Consider the following 14,911-nt stretch of genomic DNA (forward strand, 5'->3'; position numbering starts at 1 on the left):
AAAGGATTTTGTTGGTTATGCAGATGATAAGTAGCTGTAACACCCCTTACCCAACCAGATCGTCGGGTCAAGGTACCGGGATGTCACATTTGTTGCCGAAGCAACTACAATCATTCCAATGCGATCAGACAATTATATTCATATTGATAAGATCAAAATATGATTTAAATACTAATCCAATCTTAAAACAAGCTTACGAACTCTAATGCCATGTTTGGTTGGGTGTAATGGATTAGCCATTACACCCCGATTTGGTGGCCCCACCCGATACGCCGTTTGGTTCACCGTTTACTGATTCGGAGGTTTTGCTATTCCTTGCCTATTCCCTTAGCAGCTGTAATAGGTATTCCTGGGTTTTAGTTTGTAATAGCTATTCACCGTTTTCTTCTTTAATTTTGAGACCAAATAGCCTGCCTTCTTCTCCCCAAAAATTTCCCATTGATTTCATATCCTCAAATCAAGCCAAATCGATTCGCCTTCACGTTTTCACATCTTCTTCCAGCCAAATCGATTCGCCTTCATCTTCTTCCAGCCAAAGGTACGCTGACAGCCAAAGGGCTTCACCATTCTTCCGCTTCTTGCAACGACTGAGAAACAGTATCGGGAAGGGAGGTAATCTTTTTCTGCCCTCATCAAGCTTTATCCTCTCTGACGTTTCCCTTCTATTGATTGCAGAGGTAATCTTTTTACTTCTCTTCTTCATTGATTTTTCCTTCTTACGTTTGGGAACTTAAAACCGATTTCTGTCCTCAGCTCCATCTTCTGATACGTTTTTGCTCTTCATTTTATCAGGAACGAAAAATGTCATCACTTTCACATATTTGAACTTCCAGCACTGCCGCCTGTGCCTCTACTACCAGTGAGAATACCTTGTCTCCTTTATATTTAAGTTTCAACAATGATGAACATAATTCTTAAAAAAAATGAAGCAAATATAGTTTTTATTGATGTGATTACCGAATAGCAAGTCTTATTATTGCCATTGCTCTCTCTTCTTCATCCCTGAATAGAAAAGGATTGGACCTGCTAGTGATGAAAATTGTTCTTCTAAACATGAAAATAATCATTATGGCATCCACTTGGTTATTTTTCCTTTGGCATTCCTCTAGACATAGGTGAAGAAATCATGGAGTGGGATGCATTATGTTAAACAATTCAATTATAATTTGACATATGTTTTGAAGTCTGACTTATGAGGACAGAGCAGAGCAGATTCTTAGAGTAACCTTTGGGTATATGCTCATGAGGATTTGTGTTGAAATATTACATTCTTTAAGTTTTTTGTTTTGTTTCTCCCATAGAGCTCTCTAATTGAATGATAGCTTGGCTTTGGCTACAAAATGAATCAAGCTATGGATAGGCACATTTAATATTAAAGAGGTTTGCACAAAAAGAAAATCCTATCAAGTCTATTTCATTTACTGTTAAACTAATTAAATACTATATCAAAGGGATCTTAAATTTCATCAATCTTCAGCCTTAGCGCATGAGAGTTTTGTTACTTTAAGTCAATGACAAGGTGTCCCCATATAGATACATGAACTAATATAGGGCAGCAAAAGAAGAAAAACAAAATGTAATTGACCATAAAACCTATTTAGATCTCCTTCGATGTCTCCTCTTTTTCAAATGTAGCTGAAATTTCTTGTCAATATTTACATCATCTTCCTATTTTCTATTTTGCAGATAGAGCCAATCCCAAGTGGAAATCTGCCTCCTGGTTTTGATCCTGTTGAAGGTTGCAAGCTTATCAGAAAGGAAAATGTATTATTTTCAAGATTTTCCCTTTTCTTTTTTTTCCTTTATGAAGCTGAGTGTACACTACACTTTTAAAGCATAAGTTTGAATGAGTTGCTTCTATTTTTCTTGTTTGTATTCATGTTACTTTGGTTATCCTTTGTTTTGCTTATCCTTTGTTATATTGTATCATAATTCATACATTATGTTGTTTACATCGATTCGATATATGCCTTACATGTTCATTGCAAGACAGAATCTGTTCCCCATTTACTATTCGGTTTTGTTTGAAACACATTTGTACCATGGGGTTGCAACGAAGATTCTATTTTCGTATTTAAACCGTTTGCAACAATGGTTTCATTAGAGCAAGTTTTCATGTCTGCTGATAGAGAACAATTTGTAATGCTTTCACTTGATGACTTGTTTACACTGTTGCTCGTACAAATCGTATATCGGTTTTATCTTATCATCTAGTATAGGTTTCAACTTCTTCTATTGCAGCTTTCAGTTGCATGAACTTAGTCTAGGCCTATAGGATTCTCACTTTTGTGGCATATTAGGCATGTTTTTTTTCAATAAGCTGTTAATTTTCGAACCCGGATGAAGTTGGAAGCTATGAAGCTTTCTACATGTTCACTATGACACTACACTATGGTCAGTTAGAACCCAATTCTGCTTCTTTGCTTGCTTTATATGCAGCTTGAAATCGCAATCAAGTTTTTGTCGTAAAGTTGCACCATGGTCATTCTTGTAGAATCAAACCTCTGTTCAATAGGCCTAGATGATTATCCTTTGTTGCAATGTTAGTGTCTTAAGGTTTATGTATGCTATCTGGTTTGCTTATCGCATGCAAAAACATTGTCTTATTACATTTCGCAGCATGGGATTCACATTCTGTTGCTTGTTCATGGATTATACTACCTGTTTTTCAACCCGATTCTTATCATTTTCGTTCTTGCATCAATAATCAAATCAGTCTGTTAACATGCTCAGAACCCTTTCAATGCCACACTATGGGGTTGAAATTAATGCATAGATATCTTCAGCCTTAGCGCATGAGAGTTTTGTTACTTTAAGTCAATGACAAGGTGTCCCCATATAGACACATGAACTAATATAGGGCAGCAAAAGAAGAAAAAAAATGTAATTGAATTATTCAATTAAGGGTTAATTATGTTGTTTTCTATTAAAGACTCAAATAATTATTGAATTATTTTACAAGGATTTTATATATTAATAAGCTCTCTATTTTAAATTATGTAAAACAATCAAATTTCAATTTCGATGCTTATATAATGTTCAAAATTAAGATTAAATCTTTATATTTTAAATTTTAATATAATTTGGTACACCAATATTAGCCTAGATACTTTAACCGATTAAAATGCTAACGTTAATTTTTAAACTTGATAATAATATTAAAATTTTTTGTTTAATTCAATTCATTATAATATTATTTTTATATAATTATGAAGTGAATTTTTTTAATTTCAAAATATCACATTAACTAATTTTATCTATAATTGCAAATACAATACTACATTTTAATAATTAATTATAATTAACTATAACTAACTAATTTTAACTATCGAAAAAAGTGTAATTATTGTTTCTTTCACAATCATAATTGCAAATACAATACTACATTTTAATAATTATTTGTAGATGTAAATGAGATTAAATTTACAAAAACGGTTATATATATTTATACGAAATGAAATTTAAATTTAAAATGTTATTAAAGTTTTAAAACTTCAATTTCATTATTAAACCAAATCCCCATTCTTTATTTTATTTGTTTTAAAATTAGAAAACCTTAATTAAACTAATCATCAATAAATAAACTAATCAATGTTCAAACTTTAAACATGCTTTATAATTTTAAATTATAATGAGTTTAGTTATAATCTAACAAATACCAACAATTAATTTTAGGTCAATTATACATATACCTTTAAATTTTAATAGTGTTTTAAAATGTACTTGAATATATTTTCTTTCTTTATTGTTTGGGTGATTGATAAAGAAACGAAATTAAAGTTGCAACGATATCATTTAATAGATACTTTTTTGCTTCGTGTGTTCTAAAGTTGTGTTGTTTATTTTTATTTGATAATGTGTAATTGCAACTTCAATTCTTTGATACTGTGTTCTAATTTTAATATGTTGCAGTAATGGCTCGTCTGCCTTTAATTGCACAAAGTGTGAGGCGTAAAAGAATTGGTATTGCATTGACAATATGGTTGGAATCTGTAGAATTGCAATTTGGTTCTTATTTAGAATGGGTGCTAGGCTTAGCCTACATACTTATAGACCAAGGATTAGGTCCTATACCTTAGATTTTTATGTAAAACGAGATTATGTGAAAAGGCTTGTATATGCTAGTGACGAGACCTGGTTTGAACAAATTAGGATGAATAGAACTGCCTTTTTTAAACTATGTGAGATGTTAGAATCGTTAGGGGGATTGAAGTCGACAAGAAACATGCTTGTTGATGAGCAAGTGACAATGTTTTTACATATCATCTCCCATCACCTGAAAAATCGAGTTATCAAGCATCACTTTGGAAGGTCCGGGGAAACTGTTTGTAGAGCATTTCATAGTGTTTTAAATGCTGTCATACACTTACAAGATGTGTTATTTAAAAAGGCAGAGCCAATTACAGCTGATTCTTCTGACACAAGGTGGAAATGGTTTAAGGTATTGGACTGAGTTTTATATATAGCTTGTACAACATTTAGCTGATTTAGATTTAAATTAGTATTCTAACTCAAGGTTTTATATCATGTGATATAGAATTGCTTAGGTGCTCTTGATGGAACCCACATCAAAATTAGGGTTCCAACAATTGATAAACCTAGATATCGAACGCGAAAAGGTGACATAACAACAAATATGCTAGGTGTTTGTACACCTGATATGCAATTTGTTTATGTTCTTCCTGGTTGGGAAGGTTCAGTTGCTGATGGACGAGTTCTTCGAGATGCCATTAGTAGAAGACATGGACTAAAAGTTCCTCATGGTAAAGTGGATAGTTAGAGGACTTTGAGTTATTCATTAAGATCAAACTTTTTGTGCTGAATTAATCATTTAAAAAAATTATTTTATAGGTTGTTATTATCTAGTTGATGCTGGATACACAAATTGTGAGGGATTTCTTGCACCTTTTAGAGGACAACGATATCGAGTGGCGTCAGGGTTATCAGTCAAGTTCTCCGCAAGAGTTTTTTAATATGAAACATGCCTCAGCACGTAATGTTATTGAAAGATGCTTTGGGTTATTAAAACTTAGATGGGGAATACTTAGGAGTCCGTCATTCTATCCTGTAAGGGTGCACAATAGAATTATTATTGCATGTTGTTTGCTCCATAATTTTATTCGAACCCATATGAGTATTGATCCTATTGAAGCGGAGGTGGGAGAAGGATTACCTAGTAATGTGGTGGATGACGATGAACCGAATATCGCAAATATTCATCCATCGGATGCTTGGGCTACTTGGAGGATGGAACTAGCCAACCAAATGTTCAATGAATGGCAAGCAACTAGAAATTAGTTTGTGAAAATTTTGTGGTGTTTGAATTGATTTTTTATTGTACTAAACTTGTTGAATTATAATTTAATTTCTTTTCATTTAGCATGTGTTATAATTTTAAATTTTTGTGGTATGGAGCTTTTGATTCATGATATTGAACTTAATTATAATTTTATAAAGTGTTCACCTTTTGATTCATGATATTAAAATAGTAATTAATATAATTTGTTTTTTTTCTTAAGATAATTATGTCAGGTGTTCCAGAATCAAATGCTTCTTCTCAAGCTTCTCGAGGAACCAAAAGAAAATGAGTTCCAGAAGAAGATGCAACATTGGTTTCCTGCATGGTGGACTTGCACAATGTTGGAACATTTAATACTAATACCGGGTTCAAAGCCGGTTATTTAAACGAGTTGGAAAGAACGCTACAAAAGGCTTTACCAAATGCAATGTTGAAGGAGAAACCTAATATTGAATTGAGGATTAGGTTACTAAAAAGGGAGTGGTCAATCGTCTATGACATGCTTAATGGCCAAAACAATAGCGGTTTTGGTTGGGACGAGCATAGCCAGCTCGTTGTTGCTGAAGATGCGGTTTGGGACTCCTATTTAAAGGTAAGATTATTTCAAGTCTTTATTATCTTATTTTTACAAAACTTATAACTAATATGATTTCCTCATTTTTTTAGAGTCACAAAGAAGCCGCTCAATTCAGACATCTTACTTTCCCTTACTACGACCAGCTTACTGCCATATACGCAAGAGATCGAGCGACTGGGAAAGATGCTCAAACAGCTCCTGATGTTCTTGAAGAAATAAATGTTGAGGGTGTACCTACTACAAATATGGATGAAGAAAGAAACTCATTCTATGACTGCGAAGCTGACGTCTCTTTGGATGACATGGATGTTTCTGCTGTGGAGCCGCAACGAGATAGACACCAAGGGGGTTCCTCATCTTCAAACAAGAAAAAGAAGAAATCTGATGCTCCTGATAATATGTCTTCTTCATTTAATGAGGCTGCCACTTTATTGGCCGAAAACATACAGGACATTGGCGAACACACTAGTAGGAGTATTGCCTCCGATGTAGTCGTTCAGCAGAAGTCAGATGAATTCCAGATCATCCAAGAGAAAGCTACAAATTTATATTCAACCTTTTGGGAAATTGAAGGTTTAACCGTCGATGAGCGGTATCGAGCTTTGAGTGAAATTCCAGATCATCCTACTCAAATGCTCGTTTTCTTTTGTTTACCTTCTGATGCGCGATTGGAATGGGTCAGAAGATTTCTTTCTGACCATTAAAAATTAATGTTCAAACTTTTTGATGTTGTAAAACTATATAACATATGGATTATGATGTAGAATTTCATTTTCATCTAACCTTTTGTTAATATAAGTTAATTATGTTTATGCAGAATATAATTCTCAAGTTATATTATGATTTTAGTAAATTCATATAAGAATATTTATTATTAAGAATTTTATGAAATTATATATCATTATTAAATTATATTTAATATTAATTATTTTAAATTATATAAATTCATATAAGAAAATTTATTATCAAGAATTTTATGAAATTATAAATTATTATTAAATTATATTTAATAATAATTATTTTAAATTATAAAAATTCATATAAGAAAATTTATTAGTAATAATTATTTTAAATTTTATTAAATCATATATTTTAATTAAAATATATTTAATAATATTTTATAGTATCATATATTATGATTTTAGTAAATTCATATAAGAATATTGATTATTAAGAATTTTATTAAATCATATATTTTAATTAAAATATATTTAATAATAATTATGTTAAATTATATTTTATAGTACCATATATTATTATATGAAATTCATATAATAATATTGATTATTAAGAATTTTATTAAATTATATATTTTAATTAAAATATATTTAATAATAATTATGTTAAAATATGATTAAATTATTTATTATTGATATTAATAATCTTATTAAAATTTAATAACAATAACAATAATCATTTACCTAAACAAATTTCTGCTAAGGGTATTCTAGTCATTTTAGTTTTTTTCCCTTATGCTATTACACCTCCATTCCATTCAACCAAACACAAGAATACTATTACGCCTCTATTCCATTACATTCAACCAAATAATTGATTTGCCATTACGCCTCTATTCCAATACAGCAAACCAAACGTGCTGTAAAGGTAATCGAAGGTCATTGAAGGACCAAATTGTAAGGTCTAAACTATTGAGTGCTTGTTGTGACTTTATGGTTTCCATGTCGCGACGTCACTCTTAGACTTATGCGCATTGCGAAGTCACTCACTGAGTAGGGATCGTTGTGACTTCACAAGCCCGATGTCGCAACTTCAGTCCTGCCACATTGAAACTTACAATACGTTTGGTTCGCTGTATTGGATTAGAGGTGTATTGGATTAGAGGTGTAATGGAATAGAGGTGGAATAGAGGTGTAATGGAATAGAGGTGTAATAGCAAATCAACTGTTTGGTTGAATGTAATGAAATAGAGGCGTAATAGTAATCTTGTGTTTGGTTGAATGGAATAGAGGTGTAATAGCATAATGGAAAAAACTAAAATGACTAGAATACCCTTAGCATAAATTTATTTTGGTAAATGATTATTGTTATTGTTATTTAAATTTTAATAAGATTATTATTATCAATAATAAATAATTTAATCATATTTAAACATAATTATTATTAAATATATTAAATATATTATAATTAAAATATATAATTTAATAAAATTCTTAATAATTAATATTCTTATATGAATTTACTCAAATCATAATATATGATACTATAAAAGATAATTTGAAATGATTAATATTAAATATATTTTAATTAAAATATATGATTTAATAAAATTTAAAATAATTACAACTAATAAATTATCTTATATGAATTTGTATAATTTAAAATAATTATTATTACATATAATTTAATAATAATATATAATTTCATAAAATTATTGATAATAATTTTCTTATATGAATTTATACAATTTAAAATAATTAATATTAAATATAATTTAATAATGATATATAATTTCATAAAATTCTTAATAATAAAATGTTCTTATATGAATTTACTAAAATCAAAATATAACTTGAGAATTATATTCGCATAAACATAATTAACTTATATTAAGAAAATGTTAGATGAAAATGAAATTCTACATCATAATCCATATGTTATATAGTTTTACAACATCAAAAAGTTTGAACATCGATTTTACTTAATTAAACCAAAAAAAAAAAATAAAACTTTAATGAGAAAAAAATTCCAAAAAGATCTAACTCTGCAAAAAGAAATAAAATATCCAACTGTTTTACTTAATTAATCAGATTGCTTTGCTTTGAGATCTTATTTATCTTTCAATTTCCAGAGCTCAAATGGATCAAGAGTGCTGAATTGAATTCCTCGTTCATGAAAAGTATAGCAGAGATTACTGAAGTTACCAAAAACAATTAAATTAAAATACAGTATTTAAAACAAATGGCGACAATAGATCAAACGATGCCATTACCTATTAAGTGCTTAAAGAACACCATATCCCTCAGAAAACAATACATTAGAAAAACTAGAATTTCATACTATCTTAAAAAGTTCCCAACAACATGACATGACATGAAATGAATAAACACCATTTAGAAAAGAGATGTTCCCTTCCCCTTCTTGTCGCCACCAATTTCAAAATGCTTGCACCTCTGCAACAACACAAGACACAAACACCAACACATTAGCTCATCAAGCAAACACATTGGTCAACAAAGGGTTTTTCTCAATGCACAAACCTTGATTGGATTTGGGATACATGCTTGCAACCCGGCATTGCGACCTCAAAGACAATCTTCTTGGTGGTCTTGGCCTATTCAAACATACAATGCCATTAATATTATATAACATGCTAGGAGTCTTGAGAAATAGCAATGATCAGAATGACAAAATGAGTTAACACTCCTTACTAACTAGTACCAGAAGATGCAGCATAAGATATTAGATCCTCTCTCGGTGTATCGAGAAATAGCAATAACTAAACATCCTTTACTAACTAGTATCAGAAGATTCAGCATAAGAATTCTAGATATTTTGGTTATATAACTAAACACCAAGCAAGATATAAAAGACAAGTGAAGATGAATTACCTTCTTGTGGAACACTAGTTTGGTCTGACCACCATAACCTGATTTTTTTAAGCAAATTTCTACCGCATTTTTAATGCCAATTTGATGTTCTTAACCAACTGCCATTAAACATTTACAAGAAAAAGAGAGAGTCGGCTGTTAATTAATAATAACCATTAAATAAACATGCAGAGCTTAGTTACGCAATATTTATTGCGTCATTAGGGAATATATTGACCTAAGCAAACCTTGTATTCATTAAGCTAAGGCAGAAGATATCTATGCATTAATTTCAACCCCATAGTGTGGCATTGAAAGGGTTCTGAGCATGTTAACAGACTGATTTGATTATTGATGCAAGAACGAAAATGATAAGAATCGGGTTGAAAAACAGGTAGTATAATCCATGAACAAGCAACAGAATGTGAATCCCATGCTGCGAAATGTAATAAGACCATGTTTTTGCATGGGATAAGCAAACCAGATAGCATACATAAACCTTAAGACACAACATTGCAACAAAGGATAATCATCTAGGCCTATTGAACAGAGGTTTGATTCTACAAGAATGAACATGGTGCAACTTTACGACAAAAACTTGATTGCGATTTCAAGCTGCATATAAAGCAAGAAAAGAATTAGAATTGGGTTCTAACTGACCATAGTGCAGTGTCATAGTGAACATGTAGAAAGCTTCATAGCTTCCAACTTCATCCGGGTTCGAAAATTAATGACCTATTGAAAAAACATGCCTAATATGCCACAAAAGTGAGAACCCTATAGGCCTAGACTAAGGTCATGCAACCGAAAGTCGCAATAGAAGAAGTGAAACCTATACTAGATGATAAGATAAAACCGATATACGATTTGTACGAAGCAACGGTATAAACAAGTCATCAAGTGAAAGCATTACAAATTGTTCTCTATCAGCAGACATGAAAACTTGCTCTAATGAAAGCATTGTTGCAAACGGTTTAAACACGAAAATAGAATATTCGTTGCAACCCCATGGTACAAATATGTTTCAAACAAAACCGAATAGTAAACGGGGAACAGATTCTGTCTTGCAATGAACATGTAAGGCATATATCGAATCGACGTAAACGACATAATGTATGAATTATGATACAATATAACAAAGGATAAGCAAAACAAATGATAACCAAAGTAACATGAATACAAACAAGCAAAATAGAAGCAATTCATTCAAACTTAAATGGAAATAATTTAGCATATATCATCTATGCTAGTTGATCAAATGGAAATAATTTAGCATGTCAGAGGAGAGGACCTAACATTCTTTAGGGCCTAAGATGAAACTTAAATGATATATGACTATGCATGCCAGAATTTTAACATTATTTCTACTTTTATGTTACTAAAACCTTGTCCTCGAGAATTTTGCTCTTTTGATCAGGTGACGGAAAGCAAATTAGATCAGTCCCAGCCTTTAGAAGACAATTCTAACTCAATTTCAAATAATGGAATGAACTAAATCGAAATTTTAAACTAAATAAATTAAAAACACTAATCGGGAAACATAGATAAACATCTGAAGCGTAAAAATTAAAGGAAAGGAGACAAGGTATTCTCACTGGTAGTAGAGGCGCAGCAAGTCTTTGGAAGTTCAAATCGTGAAAGTGATGAAATTTTGAGTCTGATAAAATAAAGAGCAAAAACGTATGAGAAGATGGAGCCGAGGGCAAAAATCGGTTTAAGTTTACCTCGCAATCAATGGAAGGAAACGCCGAGAGGATGAAGCTTGATGAGGCGAAAAAGATTACCTCCTTCCGCCATCGCTTTCGGTCACGCAAGAAGCGGAAGAATGGTGAAGCCCTTTGGTCGTCGCCGTACCTTTATTGGAAGAAGATGAAGGCAAATCGATTTGGTGGAAGAAGATGTGAAACGGAAGGTGAATCGATTTGGCTTGATTTGAGGATATGAAATCGACGGGAAATTTTTGGGGAGAAGAAGGCAGGCTATTTTGGTCTCAAAATTAAAGAACAAAATGGTGAATAGCTATTACAAACTAAAAGTCAGGAATACCTATTACAGCTGCTAAGGGAATAGGCAAGGAATAGCAAAACCTTCGATTTGGTAAACGGTGAACCAAACGGCGTATTGGGTGGGGCCACCGAATCGGGGTGTAATGGATTAGCCATTACACCCAACCAAACATGGTGTTAAACAATTTGCTCCCTATTACTTAGAACGCCATTTATATGGTATATATCATACATATGAACCAACAAACCATTTAAACATGTCAATTTCCAAACTTGAACATCAATTAATTCAAATCAATACCATATATATATATATCCAAATTACAAAATTTACAAAGTGGTCCAAAAGCAACATAGCTTCCATTGAATTCATCCATAAACATTTCTTAACATATATGCCTATGTGCATGCCAAAAGCTAATGCCCAAAAATTTAGATTCATACTCTTTTCTAAGCTTGATTTGTGATGAGATGAGTAGAGTTCAACCTTCCCTTTTAAAGCTTCAAAACAAGTCCTCACGTACATCTTTGAAAAGAAACACATTAAGCTCGCGAGAGCTTAGTAAGCATATTAAGAATTAAATTTGTAATTTAAATCAAAACATTACTTTTATATTTATATATATGTATATAACACTTATAATCCAAACCATCATACATAAACCTGTATCAATAATAACTATAGTAAGGTACCAATTCAACAAGTTACAAGCTATTTACCAATGTCATTTTTAAGTTCACTTACCTTGTAATTTTATTTCCCAATTGTAGACTTAATAGAATTTATAGTGTAACACCCCTAGCTTGTCTCCGTTGTCGGATTAAGGTTACAAGATGTTACAACAATTAACTAGTCCAAAAAAATCAAAACAATTTAGAGTTCAATTTAATCACCATAATTCAATAGCCAATCATAGTTCATAGCATATAGGCAAAAAAAAAAACTTAAATCGGACCTATGAAACCTAAAAATCAATTTAGAAATAAGGATTAATCTAAAATAAAGTAGAAAAATATGTAAAATACAATAAATAGGGGTCACATGGTCGTGTGACATGAATGAGGCCATGTGGTGCCACTCTACATGCCCTTGTCCTCAAACTGTGTACAATTTGAAAATAGGGTCACACAGTCGTGTCGCCATGTAACATTTGTAAACTGCGTGAAAAAAATCATGCACTTACAAAATCAATAAGACACACGACCGTGTGGGGAGGTCGTGTGTGGCACACAGCGTGTGGCAGCCAATGTTCTAGGCCGCGTGCAACCAAAATGACTTAAAAAAATAAGCTATTCAAACACCATTTCTTAGGTACCAAGCCAAACCATTTTCAATCATTTTCATCTATTCAAAACACATTCAAACATGACAAAAACATACCAAAAACAACCATCCTAAGTGTTTAACCAATGTACCCTCATTGATACTGTAATGACCCAAAAGATAGTGGAGTCGGAAACAATGGTTTCCAAATTCTGTTTTTCAATGATAGAGTCAGTGGTTTTGGAAATTAAGGTATCGAGAACTTGTTTCTGTATATCAGATTCATAAATATTTTTATTAAATATTTATGGAGTTATTACATAGGTGAATTAAATTTTTTTATAGGTAACTTTACTGAAAAAAGTGAATAATTACGGTACAAGGAATAAATTGTAAAAGTTGCAAAAGTGAATTTTCTTGAAATTTAATTGCCTAAGGACTTTTAAGATAATTAAATTAAAGATTAAAATGGAAGAAATACCATTTCAATACAGAATGGAAGATTAAATATTTTTTTCTTTTGTAAATTAAATAAAGTTAAAATTCATGCGTACAAACTCCACAGGCATTCATTTTATTTCAATTCATAACCTTGGTTGAGGAGGGAATTTTGGTTTGATAGTTGGGCTAGTAGCGCCGGTTATATACATAGTTCAACTTTACAAATGTTTGTTTGAAATGAAACTAGATAGTTAGGTGATGGTGGTGTTAATCATTATGCTTAATATTTTATAATATTAACTAATAGGTTTAGGGGGTGGGTGGCTTTTGGTTGTGACTAGACTAAAAGGTAAGAAGGGGAAAAAGGCTTAAACATTATGGTTTTCTTTCCTTATGCTCATCTCTGCTAGCGATTCAGAAAAAAAGTGAGGTGAAGCCGATTCTTGGTCAAATTGGGCTCATTAGGAGCTAGTTATTAACAAAAAAAGGTAATTTCCTCAACTCGTCTTTGCCTCTAGACCATTGGTGGGAATGGGACTTTGGAGAGGTTGGTTTAAAACTTGACCGAAGGTTCCTCTTCCAGCTGAGTTATTGCATGTTCAATGTTGATAAATTCATGAAGTGTTTTAGTAGAAATACAAGGTTGTTGAATGTGTTTTCTTTTATTTTAACAAGGAAATAGTTGTGTACAACTAAGGGAGAAGCTGGAAACAACAGTAAGAAAGGGAAAGGCACGACTTCAGAGTAGTTTCAGTTGGATTTTGTTGGATCTAAGAAAATAGAATGTGAAACTTTGATAGAAACTTAAGCAAGAAGCTTCAATATCTTGCTGATCAAACAAGAAAATAGGCTAGAGTTTTGTGAACAAAAATTACTTTTGCTGAACCAAAATGAAAAGAAAACTTGAAAGATTTTCATTACATTGGAATAAAGGCATAATGCCATTACATATACCAAGCATTCAGCTGGTCAAAAGAAGAAAATGTTACCTAAACATATACCTAACTCCACTAAGTAACATAGAAAATTGATAAACATAACTTGTACACTTGGTAAAGCTGATTTATCAATCCATCAGTACCTAATTACATCAAATATACTAACAACTTACTTCATATCTAACTGAGTAACAAAACATTCATTTGAAGTAACAAAACATCAACATGATCTTCAGCAGTAACTTGCATGGAACGGGCAGCTTGGTCTGCTTCATGGTCTGCTTCATGGTCTGCTTCATGGTCTGCATAGAAGCCAACTTCAACACTCCTTCTTGGCTTGTATGCTGTAAACTCCCAAATTTGGCTCTCAAATCTTTGAACCTTGACACAAAAAGAGACTTTGTCAAGATATCAGCTAGCTGATCTTCAGAACTACAATGAATCAGTTTAGTTTCTTGAGATTGTTCCATTTCCTTAACGAAGTGAAACTTGATCTTAAAATGTTTTTTTCTCCCATGAAACACGTGATTCTTTACAATTGCAACAACATATTGATTGTCACATTTGATCTCTGTTGCTTCCCTTTGGTGTAAGTTCAAATCAGCCATGATCTACCTTAACCAAACTACTTGGTTAACAGCTCCTACCGCTGCTACATACTCTGCCTTAGCTGTTGACTGAGCAGCAACAGTTTGCTTCTTTGAGCTCCAACAGAAAATAGCTGAACCAAGGGTAAACAGATACCTTGAGGTGCTTTTCATGTCATCTACCGATCCTGCCCAGTCACTATTAGAAAAACCAAGCAGCTTCATGTTGTCAACCTTGGTAAACATCATCC

At 31.9% G+C, this 14,911-nt stretch overlaps 1 protein-coding gene across 1 annotated transcript; it reads right to left on the minus strand.

Annotated features, from left to right (window-relative positions):
* Positions 1–8,704: 8,704 nt before the first annotated feature.
* LOC105791418 (60S ribosomal protein L44) lies at positions 8,705–11,221 on the minus strand. The gene is given in 5 exon segments (XM_052621195.1): positions 8,705–9,007; positions 9,095–9,105; positions 9,108–9,168; positions 9,446–9,534; positions 11,209–11,221. Coding segments are annotated over 5 exon segments (234 nt in total). The 3' UTR covers positions 8,705–8,947.
* Between the last annotated feature and the right edge of the window lie 3,690 nt (positions 11,222–14,911).

Source organism: Gossypium raimondii, chromosome 9 (genome assembly GCF_025698545.1).
Source record: "Gossypium raimondii isolate GPD5lz chromosome 9, ASM2569854v1, whole genome shotgun sequence".
Lineage (NCBI taxonomy): Eukaryota > Viridiplantae > Streptophyta > Magnoliopsida > Malvales > Malvaceae > Gossypium > Gossypium raimondii.